The sequence below is a fragment of the Opisthorchis viverrini genome (genome assembly GCF_000715545.1).
Source record: "Opisthorchis viverrini unplaced genomic scaffold opera_v5_260, whole genome shotgun sequence".
Taxonomy (NCBI): domain Eukaryota; kingdom Metazoa; phylum Platyhelminthes; class Trematoda; order Opisthorchiida; family Opisthorchiidae; genus Opisthorchis; species Opisthorchis viverrini.
This window is the reverse complement of record NW_008751918.1, coordinates 691,031-712,383: the sequence shown is the minus strand read 5'-3', so window position 1 is coordinate 712,383 and position 21,353 is coordinate 691,031. Positions and strand designations below refer to the sequence as shown.

General features: G+C 45.8%; 1 protein-coding gene across 1 annotated transcript in view; it reads left to right on the top strand.

Annotated features, from left to right (window-relative positions):
* T265_09199 (hypothetical protein) overlaps positions 1-13,387 on the top strand; it is a gene marked incomplete at both ends in the record, with an annotated part of 20,413 nt that extends 7,026 nt beyond the window's left edge. Inside the window, 4 exons of the mRNA XM_009175211.1 lie at positions 7,028-7,336; positions 9,027-9,222; positions 10,262-10,485; positions 12,981-13,387. Coding sequence (XP_009173475.1) covers positions 7,028-7,336; positions 9,027-9,222; positions 10,262-10,485; positions 12,981-13,100 — 849 coding nt within the window. The remainder of the gene's footprint in view (positions 1-7,027; positions 7,337-9,026; positions 9,223-10,261; positions 10,486-12,980) is intronic.
* Between the last annotated feature and the right edge of the window lie 7,966 nt (positions 13,388-21,353).

The window sequence follows — 21,353 nt, the reverse complement described above, 5'->3', positions numbered from 1 at the left end:
TGGGTTGAGCAGCTTCCATCACGAAATAATAAAGATCGACCAGCTGTAGTACCCTTGCGGTGCCTAACTGCTATGCCACAATCGCGAAATGACCCGAGAGCTCAAAAGTTGCTGTAGTTGTTGGTGACAAGAAAGCTCACGTGGGTAGACGTAGCGCTGCCGAGGTCCATTTAGATGGTCGTCTTGGCTTGGATGCGAGATGCACCTACAACGGAAAGTGCCTGCTGCGGATGTGTTGCGACCACAGATTTTTTTTAAGCCATATTTCCGTAAGAGCAGACGCCATCTGACTACACGGTACCCACGAACGAACCAGTCCCGAACTGGTCCCCAACTGAACCACATTACAGTCAGTTATCGGTCATCATCATCATTGACAGCATGACATCAGCTTTCAACACTGATGCTTCGCGGCCGCACAACCATGATTTATTTGAAAGCCTTACTATAAAAAATGTGGACGAGGAAGGGACTTGGTGCTAGCTTATTACATCACTGCGAGTTGCCTACACCTCCAGACACTCATTCAGGCAATGTGGATAGAAAATGACTATGAGAACGCCGCTGACATCGACTACTAGCCATATCTCACGGCATCTCCAACCAGGCGCGGTGTGGATCACGCGGTCTCCATCCTAGAAGCCAAGTAGCACCGACAACACAAACATTTCGTAATCTCTTTCATCTGCCATCTGCCAGCCCAAAGGTTGGACACTTCTATGCTTCCGCTACAACGAATTGGGCACGGGAAACCACTCTTTTCAGCAAACGATGGTTTGGCATGCGTAATACATGGCCTAACTAACACAGCTTCTGGTGCTGGATACTATTGATTAGAACTTCCCGCAACCGAACCGAAAACTCGCTTTCTAGTTAGGCCACAGGAGTCATGATCCGTAAACAACAATTGTCGAACACCTAAAGAAGTCTCAGTTACTCGAAGCGAAGAGGCCAAGTCTCGCAGCCATACAGCAAAACAGTTCGCACTGTAGCCTGACACGCACGTCCCATGACATTCGGGTATGTACCGCTTTGACGTCATCGGTGTCTCAAACCTGACCCGAGCCTTGGAGATTCGTGCATCTGCCACGCTCAGAACTAGACTAGTACAACTTCCAAGATACGTAAAATACTCAGCAACTTTAAAGGCCTCTCTCTGGATTGTAATTGGCGTGTTCAGTGAGTGGATTTCCGGTGGCATGGTGTGGATGCAAAGCGCAAACCAAAGGACGGGTTGACCCTGGTCAGTTCATTTAAAAACCCCTGCTGCTTCTCCTCTTCTATAAAGAGAACGATGTCGTCTGCGTATTCCAAATCGACAAGGCTTTCGTCGGAGGTTATTTGAATACCAGGGTTTTGAAAACCTGCTGGCGTTCGTCTCATTATCTCATCGATTACGAAATCAAATAGAAACGGAGAGAGTGGGCACCCCTGACTGACATCGCTTTGTGAATGTTAGCTTTTGGATTGCTTTCCGTATGCTCTCACACGTCTGAATGTCTGAGAATACAAAGAGCCTTTTATGTTCCGGGGCATTTCTTTGGTGGGCAAGCGTGTCAAGAAGAACCGACCGGTCAACCGAGTCGATTGCATCTTGGATATCCAGGAACATTAAAATTTTGGATAGTTTAAACGTGGGGTGTCGTCCGCCTCTGAGGTCGGTATCCCCCGAGCCACCATAAGCCGACTAAGCATGAGTCGCGCCAGCAGTCTTGTTACGATCAGGGTTGAGCTGATCCCTCTGTGGTCACCACACTCACCACTGGCTATTAGTTGAAAATGAGCACTATCACCGATTCTCCCTAGTTTTCCGGGATAGTCTCCTTTTCAGAAATACAGGCAAACAGATCAGACAAGCGCTGACTGAGGATTTCACCCCCGTCTTTGAACAATCCGGGTTGGAGGTCATCCGGACTAGAAGCTCGGTGGTGCTTGAGGGCTCATGTGCTGTCATAAACCTCCGACGTATAGGGGGCTCCACGTCCACTGTCCAGTGTTCTACGTCAACCGTGGGCTCCAGATGAGTGTCAGCTGGTGTTGGTAAAACTATTCGGCCTACCGTTCGAGGCGTTCCCTATTCGAAATGGTTACTCCATTCTGGTCCTTGAACGTTTCGCTCGCAGGTGGTTTCCGAGGATCGGTCGCATGGATAAACCGGGACAATCTTCGGGCATTCCCAGCTTTCCGGACCTCTTCCATTTTCTGACTTCCTTTGTCCACCATACTTCACTTTCGGCTCACACGCTCACTTTCACTCGGCATCTGATAATTTGTCGCATCAACTTTTTTAGGGACCGGCTGGGATATTTTCCGAGATTTAAGCAGTGCCACTGTTCGGTCTTATGTCCAGTGCTTCAGCGAGCCTGGAAGTGCCGTGCCACAGTCAAAGCTCCCAACACTGTGGTGAAGGTCCGTCACTGCATGCCGCTCCTTCTGGAATACCAGCATGGACTCCTAATATTTATGTGTCCGCTGCTGCTTCTCATTGCTCTTTTCGGGTCTACGAGAAACGTACAACCTCGCTTAGCTATTGAGACGCTAGTGGACCCAGAAACCGGGCGAACCTATGAACCCCGGCTCCTCGAACGTCCACTGGGTGGTCCGATGTCGGACCTGAAGCGCTACCCGGCGCTGGAACTTCTGTTTGCGGTACAACCCACTCAATCCCATATGAATGCTGGCTTTTGTGGAGGGGTAGTGCCAGACCCCTGGTCGCAACCGCGACTCGATCCGATGCATCATCCGATACTAGGTTGAACTGAGTGTTCTTGAAGACCAAAAATTTCGGTTATCCGAAAGGCCAAAAAATGGAAAATGCGAAAAATGCTGGAAACATCCACCAGCTGTTCAACTTGATTCATTCGGCTGGTCTTCGGAAGCTTTTCGACAGCAAATCTATTAAGAACCAAAGTGGCTACCTGATATCCAGCAAAGCAGAAGGTTTGGACAGGTGGGCATAGTACTTCGAACAGCGTTCCGTTTGGCCACCTGTTGCCTCCAATCCATAATCATGGCCTTCATCAGAAAGGTAGACTGTAAAATGGAGCCCGTTTTAACCTTAGAAGTGTCCGAGTGTCTATCCGTACTCTAGCATTGTCGTGCTGCTGGCTCTGACGACCTTCCACTTTGTTTGCTCATGGATAGCGGTGAGTTCGTTAGCCGGCGTCTGTCTAACCTATTTATCTGGACCGTTCCAGACAACTGGGGTGAGTCGCTAATAGTGCCCACTTTAAAAAAGGATGCTTGCAGTTAATGTAGTAATTACAGGTGCTAGTTTGACTCCCATGACTTTGTGGTTAGAGTGCAAATTTGCTCCGTTGTCTTACGGTGGCACGTGAAGCATTTATCCGTACTCATTAATCGGGATTTCGAGTAGCTAGAGGCTCCTCGAGAGGGACCATATCCCCACACTCCATAAGTTGTTAGAGCTTCACGTGTACAGTCGACCCACAATCTGATTGTTCCTTAACTCCAAGGGTATGTTCTAATGATTCTAATGATGGGTAGCGCTGCTCAACACATTACTTATTTACGTCACTCCTGGCGTCAAAACCGCTCACCATTGGGTCTCAAGGGCCGAGTGTGCCAGGCTACCGTAAGGGCTGTGTTGTTGTATAGTTGAGAAACGTGCCCTCTGCGGACAGGTGGGGGGTCTTCAGGTTTTTTTCCACCGATGGTCCAGAAGCATTGCTGATGTCGGATGGTACCAAACAATTCGTAATGAGGTAGTTAAAAGACGGATATTTGGTTGTGTGGTGGGTATTTCTATCGCTGAAAACATCCAGCACCATGTGCTACGCATGCCGGAACGCCGTCTACGGAGACGAGTGCAGCCAAGTAGGTCAGAAAAAACCGTTCGGCTGTAGCACTTTTTCGGTGTTTAACTGTCATGCCGCTAGAAGGAAGCACTAGGTCTGGGATACTGTCAGGTTGCCCAAACCTAGATAGGGGGCTCTGAGAGGCAGAGGTTGGATTCGAACAACGGACCTTCCGGTCCGTAAATTTGCGCTCTAGCCACTGAGCCATCTCTCCCACAGTGGGTCAGACTGTTGAGGCATTGGTTCCGGAAAGGTTCCCTAAAGAAAACCCTATCAGCCGTTCGTTGTTTTGTGCTTCATACTCTTGAGTCAGAGGCTATGGGAAAGATCCTCGAACGAAACCGAACACTCACTGGCTTGTGTCGACAGCCTCAGGCCTCTGGAAATCAATCTTCAAGCCTCGACACCCGGTCTATCTGGCTGACCGCAGGACAACAAGCTACACACTGGAGTCACTTAACATAGATGTGAATTGTTTATCGGCAACAAGGATTCAAGGTGCAAGCACAGTTTTTGAGCTAATTGCCCCGTCATTCTTCACTCGCTTTCGGCCGCGCGCCTCCGGCTATCCAGCGGCAGGATGTGCAAGAGTTGGTATCATCACAAGTCACCGGGCGGAAGTATCTGTGTTTGACTAGACACCCGTCATTAGTTGCATCTGGCAACGTTTGTGAAGTAGTTTCACAAGCCGGGAGTTGATCCCTGTTTATGTCTTCTGTCTGCTTTGACACCATCAAGGACAAGTTTTATGCTACCTTGAATGCCTTGTTACGGCGGGTTAAAATCTCAGATATCGTTGTGGTTGCCGGATATCTGAATTTATAGGTGGAAAGACTTAGCGTACCTGAGACACAATTAGGTGGTCAACGTGGATTAGGCTCGGTACGTACGGACAATGGCGAATGATTGCTTCAGCTGTATGCTGACCGCAGGCTGTTTTTATGCAATACTCACTTCCGAAATTACTGGAGTCGTCTGGCTACTTGGTGTCCAACGACGTCTGACCAAGGGGCCGAAATTGATCACATCGCCATCAGTTGCCGATGATGCGGATCAATAAGTGACTGCAGTTCGTTTTGGGACACTTCTGTGGAGTTGTCTGTGCAGTTGTCTGGGTTCACATTTTCCTCCGTTTTCCAGGGCCATGTAAGATGTGGATAGGTGGCTGAGTAACTGAGAATCTGATAAATCCCAAACCGTCTCCCGGACTTTATTACAGCCGAGTCAGTCTCGGATGTCAGTTCATGCTGTGGCGAGATCGCCACACCTTTATGCAGATGGCTTAGTGGTTAGAGCGCAAATCTACTGACTGGAAGGTCCATGGTTCGAACCCGAGCTCTACATCTCGACTTCTCCTGTCTGGGTTTGGGCTCCCTGGCAGTATCCTAGCTCTCATGCTCCCTTCAGGTGGCATAGCAGATGGGCACCGAAAGGGTGTTTCAGCTGAATAGTTATTATTTACTATTTTTTACCTTTACGCAATGGCGGCAGTTTTGCCAGTGACACGATACTACCAGAACTCCAGGTAGAACAGTTTCACTGCTTGAATCTCGAAGAAAATTTTCCCACTGGTCCCGAACATAATTTGGCCCCAGTGGATCATGAAACGTTAAGTCAAACTGAGCATGAGCGCAGACCGTGAGGCCTACTGGACACGGAAGTTTAACGAAACTGTAGAGGCGTAGAAAGTAATGCATGTCCGGTACTTATATCAGTTGATCCACGTGACTGGGTTTCGGAAACCACCGGTGAGCGAAACCTTGGTTCACAGTAGTGCGATCATCATCATCATCAACAGCATGACATAAGTGTTCGACAATTGTGCTTCACTGCCGTATGTTAGTTGTACGTGGGCTGAGATACTGCCACCGCGCCCACACCTAGGCAGGAGGACGACTAGGGTCCATAAACATAGTCTCTGGCTCAAAAGCCTTATCGCATGGCAGCTGTGTCTCCTTGGGAAATTCAAGTGCGTCTCAATTTTCCCAGAACATTTCGCCACGCATGTTCCAACCTTCCACCTGAAAGGCTAGGGGACTGTGTTTGTCAGTCTGACTTACAATACACTGAGAAGATGCAGTGGTTATTTTATGGAGCTTGCCTAACCCAAAGATGCAGAGTAGCGCGAAGATACCGGACTCCTGATGTTGCTGCGCTCCGCAGGTGCGTCTAAAGTCGTATCGGGTTTTTAGTAGGATCTAGCGATTCTTCGATCGACTTGTATGGTTTTTGGATCCGAAGTCTTAAACCGGCACCTATGTCTATACATGGGAGTGCTGCATTCATACTTCTTTTGCAGAGGACGGCACGCCTTTATGCACAGACTGCCTCGCAATACGATTCTTGTAGTACGGAAGCCCACTGCACTTTAGCTGGCTACTCACAGGTCCTTCTTCATGACCGGACCTTGAGGAAGACGAAGTTCGTGCCAGTAAATTCCACCAGACTATAGTAGCATTTGGACACAACTGTCATCTCGAGATGACAGCTTGGCTGTGTTCGGCCATATGCGCTTGCCGTGTTGCAGTGTGTTGCCAAACTTGTTTATGCCGTCTTGCTTTGGCAGTGTACGAGTGCTTCACCAAATGTAATAAGGGATGATTTACGGAATGTCCCATGATGTTATTTGAGGTAAAGGGTTCTTAAACTGAGGTCCACAAGCCTTTTGTGAGCGCGTAAAGATTCCGCGTAAACCAACCGGCTTAAAGTGAAGCGAGTCATGATCCTCTGATGCCGTTCTCAGTACCTTTAAGGACGGAATTTTCGTCCGTCAAGATGGAATATTGAGATTAACAGCATGCTAAATATGAATGCACTTTGCCGTGTTCAGAATCCATTATTAGTTTTGGCCTTGCTGAAGACCAGTAACAACAGTTCACTCAATAAAAATGGTGTCGGGTAAATGGTTACCTCAGTTGTAATTTTTCAATACTCCTGGTTAGAGATGCTGTTTTTTGAGCTGAACGGAACCAATTTCATCCGTGCCTAACTGTATGAAAGCGGAATTTCTCAGCGAGGAGGCCCGTAACACCCAACATACTTTACAAAGGGCCTTTGTCTCCTGAAAGTATGCTCCCCGTTTTTCCTGGGTAGTTTAGTCCGGGTAATTAATGCTGGTCCACTTCTACCGTTTACTGTAATGCTATGTGATATGTGATTGCAATTATCTCAGATAAATTAATTCCGGTTTGATTTTCCTTGTCTTATAGGCTTGTTATTCATGGAAAGGGTTACGCTCTTCAGTGTGGACTCGAGTACTCGTTGCAGGTGGTGTAGTCACTGTTGGTGTAACTGCATTGGCGCTACCAGTATTTGCCTCTGAAATGCAAGCACATCCAGCTGCACTCCCTTGGTGCCACAATGGTATCCTGTCAACTTATGATCATGCAGCCGTAAGGCGTGGGTATCAAGTCTACAAGGAGGTGTGTTCTGCTTGCCACAGTATGCAATACCTTGCTTATCGTCACTTGGTCAACGCGGTTCTCACGGAAGATGAAGCCAAGGCTGATGCTTCGGAAGTGAGTCATCCTATCGTGTTGCTTTCCTTGGCTACGGGCGCGCGTAGCATCCCATAATGATGCTTGCTGTTCAGCACTCCAGTCGAGTCATTAAAACCATTTTGTTGTAGGTACATTTGCCTTGTCCACAGGCAATAAGGTATATAGCCTCATCTGAACTAGGTTTCATCTGCGGGTGTGCAGGTTTGGTGTGACAGTGACATGGTTGTTTTTGCAAAAACACCATTGGATGGTTAGATAGATAAAGATAAAGCGTTCAGCTGTAGCACCCTTCCGGTACCTAGCTGCCATGCCACCCGAAGGAAGCACGAGGGCTGGGATACTGCCAGGTTGCCCAAGCCTAGACAGGGGAAGTCGAGTGGCGGAGGTCGGATTCGAACCGCGGACCTTCAGGTTAGTAATCCGCGCTCTAACCACTTCGGCCATCTCGCCCAACTTGTCCATCTTGTCCAACTTCCTGGAAAGCGCATGAGAAACTTTTGGGGTGATGTGGTTGTGCTGGGCACATGCCCCTCATGGACAACCGATTTCACAAGGACGTGTTGGACTCCTCTCGAGTTATGCATGAACGCTTCAAACGTAGTTTGCAAGCTTTGTCGTTTTTGTGTCAAAGTGTATCCAGAATGTCCGGAGCTGCTGCGTTCCACAAAGACCGATCTAATGTACGCATCATGACTAAAAACAATGGACAGTGGGATGTTACCTCAATTTTCGTGTTACACAAGACTGAGCTCGGCTCCGTGGTGATCATTTGATTAGGCGTTTCGTGTTCAACATGTCTCAACATTTGTTCTAACCAACCTATTCAGGCAGGCTGACTACTGGTTGACTGTCTTTTCAGTGGCCGATCCCCGTGGGTGCCTTAGTGCGATTTGGGGGAGGCGGAAGAGGAGCGTAGGGTACCTTCATATGATATCGGAACTAGAGATAGTGCCGAGTGAATTATGCCGGATGTGTTCTACTCGTTCGAACGTTACGGTCATCTTGTGTCAGCTAGCGTTTGTTTATTGCGGTGCTCCGATTGCTTGTCTGCATCGGTGAGCAAAATAAATGAATCGGTTCAGCCAGCTAACCTTGGTCTGCGTTGGTCTCCGGTTGTGCACTGATATATCGTGATTACTGGTCGACAGGCTTTGATCCGAACTCCGACGGTCATTGATTTGTAGTATCATCTTGTAACGTGTTGTTACCACAGGCTTTTCAACGCTTTCTACTCAAACAACTTCTGACATGCCCACATACATGCTTAAGACTGACTCAGTAGGTCAGCCGACCAACGATGTCCTTTTCCAATAAAGTATTTTTTGAAATTCTCCGTGATCGTCATATCGTCAACTGCGGTAATCAAACATCGGAGAACTTGGAACATATCCCCGTTTTTTGCGTGCCACAGGGCGCTCAGTCTCTTTGAAAAAGATTATTGTCGCTGTCGGTCCAAATTCCCCAACACTGCTACATTTAAACGTAGTCGCTCAATCAGTAAACTTCGGAAGTAGGGCTAATGACGTTGTATCGTTCCTTTTATGTATGTACTCCTTGTCTGTCTGGTTGGCATAATTTGCGTTTTTTCTCGTCAGTGTATCGTCTCTAATGCGGATCGACCAAATGATCAAAATCTGATTCATTACCATTGCCGTACACCACCGCTTTTTTGCCTTGACATATATCATTTTCATGTTTCGTCCAACAGATTCAAGTGACTGATGGGCCCGATGACAAAGGTGACATGTTTCAGCGTCCTGGGCGCCTCTCTGACACCCTTCCTTCTCCTTACCCAAATGTCGAAGCGTCCCGTGCTGCGAATAACGGTGCCGCCCCACCAGATTTGACTTATGTTGTGAAGGCTCGCCATGGAAAGGAAGATTATGTCTTCCATCTATTAACCGGTAAGACTGGCAAACTTTTCCCCTCCGTGACATTCTTTTTTGACGGAAAAGACTGTGGTTTTTGCGTGGGGTTTGAACTTCGGAACACACTAAAATTCCGACCGGCGATTGAGTATGTATTACATAGTTTGAATGTTCGAATAGACTTCCCCTAGAAAACCTATGCACCGATGATGCAGTGCGCACCGATGTGTGTGATCCAAACACTCGGAATCCGAATTGTGTTTCCTTTTTAAGCGTAACGGATCTCTATCTCTCCTCTTGGGTCCGTGGAGATAGCTATCTATTGTTTTTACTGCGCACCACGAACAACATACTCCGGTTAAGAATAAGTTGAAACAAAGCACGATAAATACCGATAACCATATTTTGTGTATGATATAATTGCCAATGTAGAATAAGCGATCACTTATGACGCGATGTCTTATGAGTGTTTCAGTTGTTACCACCACGACTGTTGTGTCAGTGGTGAGCTAATTGACTTTTGAGATGGAATAAACGATTGCTAGTGGCGTCCTAAGATATTGATCTCCAGCGGGTCACCAGTAGTTCTGGTGGGATCATAACGGGATCTGGTAGAGTAAAAACTGATGTGTTCAATCCATCGAACGTGGTTGATGTGTTCCTCATAATTCTGATGAAGTGTAATGCGAGGTCGATAGGTAATAGTGCCACAAAACCAGTTTGTCGTCTAACCAGACCAGGAATTTGACGCAAACTAAAACGTGGAATATTTTGGTACTGATCAATGTGCGATTCTGGAGAGCATCGTCGTCGTGCGACGAAGACTGGTGGATAGCTTTACTGTCAGATAAATACAGAAGACGATTGAAGGCATATTTGTGACATGAGGTGGATTTTGTCGACCACTCTCTTCCAAGGAGCGAATAATTCACATTCTAGGGATGTTTACTCCCTCAAAGACTGTTGTAGTAGTGTACTTTTTGCTCGCAGGCGAAGCGAATGAGAGATCCATTAATTAGAGTCTTGTTTTTTCACAATTCTTTGCACGTCGACTCCTTTTTTTCAATATTCCTAGGCTATTGTGAACCTCCTGCTGGCCGAAACGTTGCCGAAGGCCAGTACTACAACCCTTATTTCCCAGGTGGAGCGATCAGTATGGCTCGACCGCTGTATGATGATATGATTCAGTATGCAGATGGAACACCTGCAACAACCAGTCAGATGGCCAAAGATGTTGTGAGCTTTCTCTGTTGGTCCTCCGACAGAAACCATGATCAGCGCAAGCGGTTTTTGTTCAAGGTGAGCGCTAATTTTTGTTGTTGCTTTCTTAGTGCGAACTTAACGCACAAGAAACGAGCAAAGATAGCCCTCCAGTGACTCTCAACTTTGACACGTTTCTTACCGTATGGTCCTCCCTTTGACGTTCCAGGTTGGTTATCTTTCCTACATGTGGCTGATCCCAGGTTACACCTTTGGGGGCTTTTTCGTTTTCATAGATGCCACACTGAATGAGCAATCGCCCCATTGGTTTCACTGGCGACAGTGCAGTGCTTCTTGGCCTTCCACTCTACACTGGCTTAGTTTTGGACTACAAAGTGAACATAGGAAATATCGTTTCTCTTCGTTTTTGTCAATTTATCTATGTATAGCTAATAGCAGTTTTTTCGATGCACTTTTTCGTTCACTGAATACCTACTGGAATAAATTAGCAACTAAATTGTATGTACACGGAAGAAATCTCAAATCTATGAGTGAGCACATGCACTTGTTATTTTCTACTGAATCGCTTAAGAACCGTAACGCACGGATATTTTGGGTTGTTATGTGATTCGTTCAGCAACTTTTGCTCACGATAGCCCGTAGTTCAGGTGCACGTCACCCATTTCACCCGCATGGCATTTTTTGCCTGGACGTTTACCACCAATCAACGCTGCTTTGTTTCCGGCGTCTGTGTGACCATACTCAAATCGCATGAGAAGTTTTCCTAAGCACAACAATTTCTCAAACAGTGTTAGGTCTAGCTCAGTTGCATGCGTTCGAACACAGTCATCATCCTCGTCAGCATGACATCAGTGTTCAACAATGATGCTTCGCTACCATATGCGCCTGCGACGTACAGACAGCAAACCCAGATGGCTGAACGGATAGGCTTGTACCCATGAGTGTGAGCACACGTGACTTAGCAGCGTGTGGCTATTTTCGCCGAATATACATTTGCATTCTTGTCCGGTTATTGCGTACAACCTAGTGGAGGTGCACTGCAGTTCTTACAAAGTCGCTCTCATCAATCGCCATTGTTAACTGAGAAATATAAGTGGGTACACCGCTCTTATTCATTCATCTAGTAAGACGACACCCTCACCTTTCCTCGCCCGCCAGTTCACGCAAACGCTTTTCACATTTTGTCCCTATTGTGTCGTGTTTCTCTAGATACCCGTCACACCTACCAAATGATTTAGCACGCTTTGATAGATGTATCGTAAAAAGAGCGCTGGCTTCATGGATTTCCTGTCACTGTCAGTGTGTCGAAATATGGGTAGTTTCGGTGCGTTTACTGGGGATTGTTCAGAGCTCGGCGAACAGATCAACGGCTACCTGACTAACCATTATCTGCCACTACTACTCTTCCCCCGTTGCAGTATCAGTCAATAACCAATTATTTGCTGCTGTATTTCGAACTGAGTCTCTTCTCATCTGGATTCGGGTGGCAAAGAAGCATAGCATATGTGACCTCCGTACAAAAGATATCTTTCTTCAGAGTGTACTGGCCTGGCAGGTGTTCTCAACCTGTGCTGCTAAGCAATTAGTAAAACTGATTGATGTCGAAGATTCTGATGCGTAGTTATTGCCCCAGCAGTATAGGACAGTTCAACAGGAAAAAGCAGCTATTCACACTTGTCACTTCATTATGAGCTGGAACAGGTTGGTCCCGTGAGTCATACTAGTACGCCAAGCGTGCACCAAGCACTTATCGTAGTGCGGCCTATAGACACAGTTGAAAATCATTCCGATCAGGTGGCAGGCACCCTAGGATGGTACCGTAGGTTCGTTGCATCCATTTTCCACTTTGTTATTGCACGTTAGTTCCCCTAAAGCACATTCCGGTTTATTCTGGGTTTCGTTTCGGATGGTGCTGCTGATCAAAAGTCGTCTCGTTTCGTTCGTTAATAGTAAAGTTATGGTGAGAAACGGGTGAACCTATAATCTTGTCGTGTGCCGAATCCCAAATACCGTTAATTCATTTATATGCCCCTTCAGCAGATTTCTTTACAGAACTCGATTGAAATTGCGAACTCAAACCAACCTGCCAAAGTGACGATGCCTTGCGAATCCGTAGAATGTCGTGGGTAGTGGCAGCCGGAACACCCTCATCAAATGTTAGTGCCGTATCTATCTAGGCTTTCTAGAAAGAAGTCACGATGGTGCTCACGCGGGCGACCTCTTACGGACCCTTTTTGTTTCAATACAGAATTATCGATCGAGACAGCAGGAACATGATAAGTTTACACCATTTCAGGGCCTGAACACGACGGACGCTTCTGATGGAGACTTCTGCGGGGCCATTATCAGCAGAATAGTGTTTGTGTTGGAGATGCCCTGTTACATCAAATACTCACTATTTCGCTTGAAACATCGCCGATGCTATGTTTCTTTTTCAATGCCCTGATTTCGTTATGATACCGCTCTCTCCTGCCATAACTTTTTTTTTCGGGAGACGGAAGAGAGCGTTAGTAGAAGGTGAAATTCACTCTCGCTCACAGTTCTTGCCAAATCATCTCTCCTTTTAATTCCAGGCTCTCATCGTCATGGCTATAGCAGTAGCTGTTGTGGGTGTAGCCAAACGGAAGCGTTGGAGCAATATAAAGTCACGCAAGCTTGTGTATAAGAACCGCCCCATGCCCAAGGATGTTTGACTGACTGACTTTCTTAGCACGTTTTTCTGCTCCTTTTATTGTCTCGCACCTCTTTGTTCCCAGGCCGTCTACCGCTCCCACTCAACCGTTCTGTCCCTTTCTTTCCCAATGGTGGATATGTGACTGTTTCTTCGCTGGTTTCTGTCTACTTTCAGATCTTCAGTTGCAGGCACGCATTGTTCTCCCGTTTTTATACGGCCAAGTTTCTGTGCTTTTGTTCTAAGCACTGCCCCACTGCAAATGAGTACTTTAGACTAATGCGCTAGGAAAAACATAGACAACCGTGAACACTTTCTTATAATTTTTTTTGGGTGTCTTTCTCTACGCAGTCCTACGAGGTATTTGGATTTCGCTCTGCTCATGGTCACTTTGTGGCTGGATTTTCAGCCGACGTTTAGAGAATAGCTACGTGGAGATCGACATGGGTTTTTAGTACTGATACCCATTTACTGCAGGTAATACGCGCCGAGTATCTCAGTAAGTGTGTGTTGGATGTTTCAGGACTGCGTATACGTCATCCTGCCTAGTTATTACCACAAAGTACACATGTGTTTGTCGTCATGATACTTCCAGGCACGGCTTGTCCACTAGCGATCTTTGCTAAAATTTATTCGAGTGATTTCGGCGCAGTTTGTTCGTACAGCTATTCTGTCAGTGTCTGTAGCAGACAAGTATCTCCAGCTAAACACCTTGAAAAAACACTTGACAAACGAAGTCCGGTACCGGGCCAGTTCACTCGTTGCCATAAAAAGTCGGAATACCCCCCACCCCAAAACGCACTCACAGTTGGGAGTCAGTCCCTCCAACTTTTCGGTTCGTCCTCAGGTTCACTAAAGTTCATTATAAAAGCTCACGGGTGGGGAAGCATCACAGAACACTACGATCAGTTCCCGTCGATCGACAGGGAAAAAGTCATCCCTTTGTCGAAGCCGACCATAATTGTCGGTAGACAACTCATCGCATCCACGCAGGGAACAACCAGAGAAGACAACTTAGGTAACACGAAGGTCCCTCACAGCGATCCCCGTCGAGGAAACAACTTTCAGAACCGATATGTTTTCTGGTTCACCCAAATGGTAGATTTGCTGTTCAAGAGAAAATTCTTTATACTATTGACTCTTGTCCCCTAGTTGGCTGCCAAGCTAAACGGAGAATGTCATAAGCATTGCTAATGTGCTTGGCTTTTTTGCCTTGGATACATACACAACGTCACTCACTGGAGCTTCACTGAATATGTAGTGAGGCCGAGACATTGCGAGAAACGCCACACCCTAATCAAATGTATGACGACCACCACTGTAAGCGGAAATGCAGAATACTTGAACTCATCTGTGTTCTTGTGTATTTCCTCACGATACTGCTCGCCAGTGCTAGTTCAATGACCGAACTAGGTTACCGTCACTTACTGGTTGTTGACGTGTTAGTCGGTCTTGAAAACGTTCCGTCACCAGTCGAAGAACCGTCATCATTACGCACTGAATGAGTCAACGTAATCAACCCGGAGAAGGGACATGTGATCTCTGTCACTAAAATCAGCTATCGACCAACATCCCTGATAAATGTGACCCTCGGGCAGCGAAACGTCGGAGTATATAACTTAAATCGGTGCCTCTGTTTTGTTCATTGATGGACACGACTGACGCAGATCCATGCCTGTGCAATTCAGCCAAGCCATACATGATTCGAAAACCCACGAAAGACAATAATTCCGTTCTGACGAGCTCCTCATATTGACCATCTGCCGCATGGGAATGAACCAGTCTATTGGATGTTTCGAGTTGCAGTTTCCAGAGCACGGTGGTCGGCGTCAAGACTACTGCACGCACTGCTGTACGAATGATAGAAACAAAACTCAAAGTGATTTAAGCACTCTCACACAGACAGGTAAGCGAATAGTAATCCACACTAGCTTACAACGAACTACTATCTAATGTAACTTACAAATAAAATTAGAGTCTGCTGGCTGGTAACTGGTGATGGTTCGGATAAATTAAGTGATACAACAGAAATAACCACAATGAAAACAAGACTGACCGACCAGTCGCTAATCGATCGTAGTAAACATCCGATCATTACATAACGGGTAGTAGGAAGGGGTGTCGCTGTGTGTTGAAGTAACCTGTAACTACTGTAACTCGATAAACTATAAGTTTTATCCTTTGCCCCATGTCAACCGATGTGTGCGTCTTCACAAGCCTAACGGGTTAGCACTGCGACGGTTTCAGTCACGCGGCTAGTTAACAGCAACCTGACGGATGCACGCTGAAAATCCTTACTTTATTCTTCACACACGTTTGTTCCCAATAGCAGGATGTTGGACATCAGGGAATGTCCTAGATGATTTAATTGGAGTGGCTGCCTGGATAGAGCCGTTTTCGATCAGTAAGTCATCCCTCAAAAAGCTGCAGCCTACCTTTTGTGGACATTTCTGTTGCTCGTGATTTCCTACAAAGTCACTCAATTGTCTGTACATACCAGAAGAGTCACCCTTCGACTTGATATTCTCGATTTCAAGTGAAAAACCGTATGTATAAAAAATACAGTCTGACAGATGGAGTTAATGATTCAGTATGGATCAGCATCATCTGGAAGCTTCCAAGTTTTTGGACACTTCGAAATTGGGGGTCGGACGTTGCATGAGTGGGGCTAACTGGAAGCCAGTATATTTCAAGAAAATTTGAAACCATCTGAACGCTCAGCAACACTGGATTGCTTTGTTGGCGACAAGTCCCAGGGAAATAAAATGGAGTAAAATCACGCAAACTAACGTAAATGGCCCAGATTTGAATTTTTTGGTTACTCAGTGGCCCCGAAAGATTCCGACTCCAACGGAAGTACGTTAGCAAACAATTATTGTACCACTCGTGTTCGAACGCTGAAGTGTCCGATCTGGAGATCGCGGGTGCCAGAATCCCTGGAGTTTCGTAAGATGCGCACTGCTGATGATTCCCGATAAGGATGAAACAACTATACAACTGATGAAACAGCGTAGATTGACATCACTTACAGAACGAAGTCTCTGTTAGCACAGTTTTTTTGGAAATCTTGTTCATTATCATCTGCTCCAAAACTCCACTCGGTAGCTAGATGTACTGCAGGACGAAACGCATTCACACGCCCGATGGATGACAACTTTTCCGAGCGCTAACAACTGAATATTAACTGCAACTGCATAATCAAGACATTTAGAATTACATTTCCAGCACCAAGACCATCATCGCTTCACTTTTCAACTCTGATGTTGGATTCACGGGAGGGATAAATCATAAATTCGGTTGAGGCAGTAAATATAATTCGGATAGTTAGTGGTAGAAAAGTGCGTTGCTAGTCGCGAAAACAAATCAGATAAGCCATAACTCAGTTCACCGTATATTACAAATAAAGTACAACACATGGCAAAAACAATATGGTTTTTGATTTTCGCTAGCGACGATCTGTTGTAATTACTGCCAACTCTAAGGTTCTCTAGTGTGCCGGAATTGGCTTGGCTATTATCTGTGGATTTTGAAGGACAGGATGATCTGCTTGAACAGGCGTCAAGTAAATTGCTCAAGAACACAGTCACCCGAATCCGCGAACAATCGGATCATATCGAGGCAAATCGTATGTTAAGTTCCTGATAGCAAACTTCGACGCACGATCCCGAAAACCAAATGGATTAATTGGGTTCGAAAGTCCACGGTATGGCTTACAGGCAAATTAACAAAGGGATACAGCGAATCCCAGCTGTTCACGTTCGCGAGGTTAACAGCTAGTCTGTCAGTAACCGACACAGCGCAATTTTGGGTTCGCACACCGGAATGGTAGCTCGGTGGCGTGGGTTAATGTTGTCCTATCTGAGCTCAGTCTCGTGATTGTCTTTGGTAGTGCGACCTCGGTGTCACGTTAGGACATGTCAGAACAGGCCGGGCAGACGGTACGCGAACACGAATGGATAAGCAGGTGCAGAATACCGATTTCAGGCGGAACCGCCAACGTGGCAAGGTGAATCGTGGGTGCGGAGATTGTGACAAGTTAGAGAATAACAAATGGAAATCAATAGGCGCACAGACGGTGTAAGTGGGTGGGGAAATCACCAGGCTACCATGTTTGACTCAATATGAGGTACCCACTATCTTAGGATCACCTTTCTTGTCATATCTTAGTGATTAAACGGTAAACATTTGGCAGACAGGTTTTTAGTGGTCCCGCTATTAACGTGATCCTCCGGCAGCTGGAAACGATAGCGATGATGATGGAAGCTCTTAAAGTGTCAAGTTGAATCTACTTCGATGCGGTGTTTGGCTTATGGTATCGTGAAGCGGAAAACACTAGTGTTTGATTTCCAGCATGAAGGTCGCGGAGTTAGTGAATTAGTTAACCGTCACGATGACCCTTTGCATGGGATCTGAGGATGCAAACGTTGCGTTACCAACTTTCGTAGGAATTACACATGCTAGCGTCTTTGAACTGCCTTCCGAATCTCTCGTTTGACGGTCTACTTCAAATGAATGTGCTGCATCAGGCTGTCTCATGTTCCAGTTGATACGATATTCAGAATATCGCAATGAATGTGCTGCACCAGGCTGTCTCATGCTCCAGTTGATACGATATTCAGGATATCGCAATACACTGTCTGAACGTAACATACCACTCACAAGTTTGCTCTCATATGCACACGAATTGGGTTTTGATAGGAAACCAGGATCCAGCTGGATTCAGTTGAGCCTCCTGTCAAAACTGAATTCGTTCGTTAAAAAATTTTCTTCGTCAAAATCTGTCCCATTTGAATTCAAGTTGAACAAGGTTGACGGAAACTCGGGACTACACCTATCCGATAAGCGACAAGAAAGACGAAACCGGTCCTGGTCTGTCGGAGAGTTCCAACAACTTATGAGTAGTGTGTTGCGCATAAGCAGAACGTTGCTGCAGATAAAAAAGGCAACGGCTAGTTAAATCATGAAGACCAGCTTGAAAATTGTCAAACATCCTAAGCCGTTTGAACAAGAGGTTGTGAGAACAGGACGCAACGTAACTACTTACTTTGACAACATTTTTAAAAGCCCTTCGAACATAAGAACAAACAAATGGGGGGTTGAGAATTTCCGTACTTCCGTTGTAATAATAATGTGATCAGTAAAGATGATTCATGAATAGAAGAAATAGTTGAACAATTATTAAAGCTGCAGGACGGATTTAATCAGGTTCCTTTTTTGGTAACGAAGTGCGATTAGTGCCAAGTGGACGATACCTCTGGGATGGTGCAGCCATACTAATCGCATGGTGCGAGAAGCCCTCCGCCGTCCAGGGTTCACAAACAGCCCCACAAAGATGCCCTGATGCCTTGCAGCTAAGCTAAAGATAAGTCCAAGAGAACTGGTGTTGAACTTAGTGACCAAAGGAAAAACTCTATTACCCGGGGAAGAATGAAAATATCATCTCAGAGCCCCAACTATTTGGATCTCCGCGCAATTCGCACTAAAAGGAAACAGGTATAGCGAGACAGCATAGTAGTACTTTTCGCTAATTCCGTTACATGAAGGACAGGCTACTAACATAAACGAATACTGTTGCTGTAGAATAATTTTGGTAGAGGATCGAGAATAGAGGGGTGACTGAATTACCAAGTGCACATAGAGAATAAAGGACTGCATAACAACTGCAGCTAGGGCACCAACCGATATATATATATATCTTTAGGGAAGTCTGATCACAACATAGTTTAAAAAAGCAATGTGGATATATAAGTTGATTTCATTGGGCTTGAGAAGCGAATCCGCTACAAGTCGGAACGGCTCACAATCCAGCGTCAAGCACACTAGAAATTAGTTACATTTTCGGGGTATGCAGTCAGCATTACCGATCCCACACTGTTCCGACAGGAAACTTTGATTCTACGCAGACTGAGCTAACAACCGTTCGAAGGGTGTAACCAAATGACGTTGGGGGCTTGACCGTTAGGACAACAGTAAAGATTACTTAGGGCTGATGAGCTGAGATGTTCTGGAACCAAGTGAACGAACACAAGCGTAATGCAGCTTCAGGTAAGCCTACCTGATCCAGTTTACAGGATAAAAGTATCCTGATAGGAATACAGTCACCTGGTGAATTTCACAATTTTTTAACCCAGTCGTTGCACAATTACTTGTCCCACTCTTGTGGCGCGTCAACTAAAAAGCGGATTCTAATGAAATTCGGGTCGCCCACATAGGCCTTAATTTAAGCAAGTCAGCGAGATCTGGACGGGTATGATTTTAAGCAAAAAGCTATAAAAGTGCCGAAACCCAAAATTCATTATCGACCTAAGTGTTTTGTTGTTACCATTGATCTGTAATTTACTAGACTGCGGTGCAGTACACCATATACAAGTGCAATTCCAGTTATTTGGCTAACAGCGGCTACACAGCAGGTATATAAAATAAAACTGTCTGTGTCTAGATTGGACAAACCAGCAGACAATTGAAAGTTTGAATCGATGAGCACAAACGTTACCCTCGGGCGGCTCCGGGGGATTCAAGCGAATTGAACAAAGTGGTGCTGTGGCACTCCATGCATTGGCTGAAAACAATCGAGTCAATTTCGCTTACACTCGTACACTGCAGCGAAATCGCTACACGTACCCTGTTTAATGAGAGTCTATTCGCATTAAACCACCGCGTGTTGAATGTTGATCGAGTGCAACTGGCTAGGTGACCATCGTATACCGATTCTCCCTGCGTTTGACAGGCATTTGTCACATCGGCCTCACTCACGGCATTTACCGTTGTGACGAGACTTGGATATCGAGTTTTCACCGTTTCATCCGCGTCGGTCACTTTTCAGAAAAAAAAACTGCTAGCGGAGAGGCGAACGGCCGCTGCGTATCAGCTTACGTGGCAGATACGAGAGAATCAAACAATAATAATCGAAGGTCATACAGTCACCCACAAACTGCAGACTGTCACGGTGTATATGCAGTACTTTGAGGATTTTAATGGTCGCAAGTTCAAGATAGCTCGAAAGTGAATGAGCGAGCTAACAAGTGATAAGTTCGCAATAAGAATACACTCTTGGCTTTATGACCGCCCAACCTAAACTTGAATGTAACAGTATCTCGCCCTTTGTGTTGCAGCTATGCACCGAGATGGTATCATAACTGAATAATGTGATTTGGAGTTTAGCACGGATATATCACTTTGATTCGTAATTACACGGAATATGATCTGTTCACTTGATTCTATGCTGAAGCACCTGCTGGCAGGACGGATGCTGTTTTCCTGCATTTCAGATGCGGAGATCCCGAAAAGTTCATCTTAAGCCCAAACCCTACCTTGAAGACTGCTTCAGCCGCTGGACAGTCAATTGCTTAGACGCTAACTTAAACAGGATTGGTTGGAATATTACCATTTTCCCAGAAGTTCCTCTGCTGCTTATTCCATCAAGTTTGTAGAGCAGCACTTAACCCTTCATCCAAGGCAACGATGAGCACACCAATTTCCAGTCAGCTCAAATGATTCGTTTTGGTTCAACTGACAAGTAAGGCCGTGAATTTATACTTGGGCGACGAAGGTGGTCCAACTGACAAGTAAGGCCGTGAATTAATACTTGGGCGACGAAGATTGCTCTGCATGGGTGCTTCGAAATTAGTTGCTAATACTGCCTTGATAAACTATGCCCTTAGTGTAACAAAAAGACGTAAAAAAGGAGCACAGATGACTTGAGACACCACAATCACGCTCTTAAATACCATCGGTCCATCCCATGAGAATAACTCATATCAAGTGTAGACGGTGATGGATTGGATCAGTGAAGCGGTGCCCTTTCATGATGCAACAGACTTCCCGAATTTTGTAAGCATGAAGTTGGTAATAAATCGAGTGTAAAATTGCAGTGAGTAGTCTAGAAGTAAACATCTTACAAAAACACTGTTGAAGATGACACTGCCATAATGCGTACGTCAACCAGTTGTGGCCCCTCAAGCACCATCCTCATATCTACATCATGTTCACTCCGCTTTACATGGTAAAAATATACATTGAAATAAAATCCGATACGACTAATCTGATGCTTCGCTTACACCCCAGATCATCCATGAAAGTGCTTCAACCCAGGCAACAAGTTAGGATTACAATTACACGGTTGGACATAGATGACTAGGAGTGACCCTGGAGAACATCCTTGCTAGTCTGTTAATTCAAAGGAGTAACCATACTGCTAATATCACTAAACTAATAAGGTATGGGCGAAATCTCCGCCAGTGACCCCAGAATGGAGTTACGGTAGAAGGAAAATTAG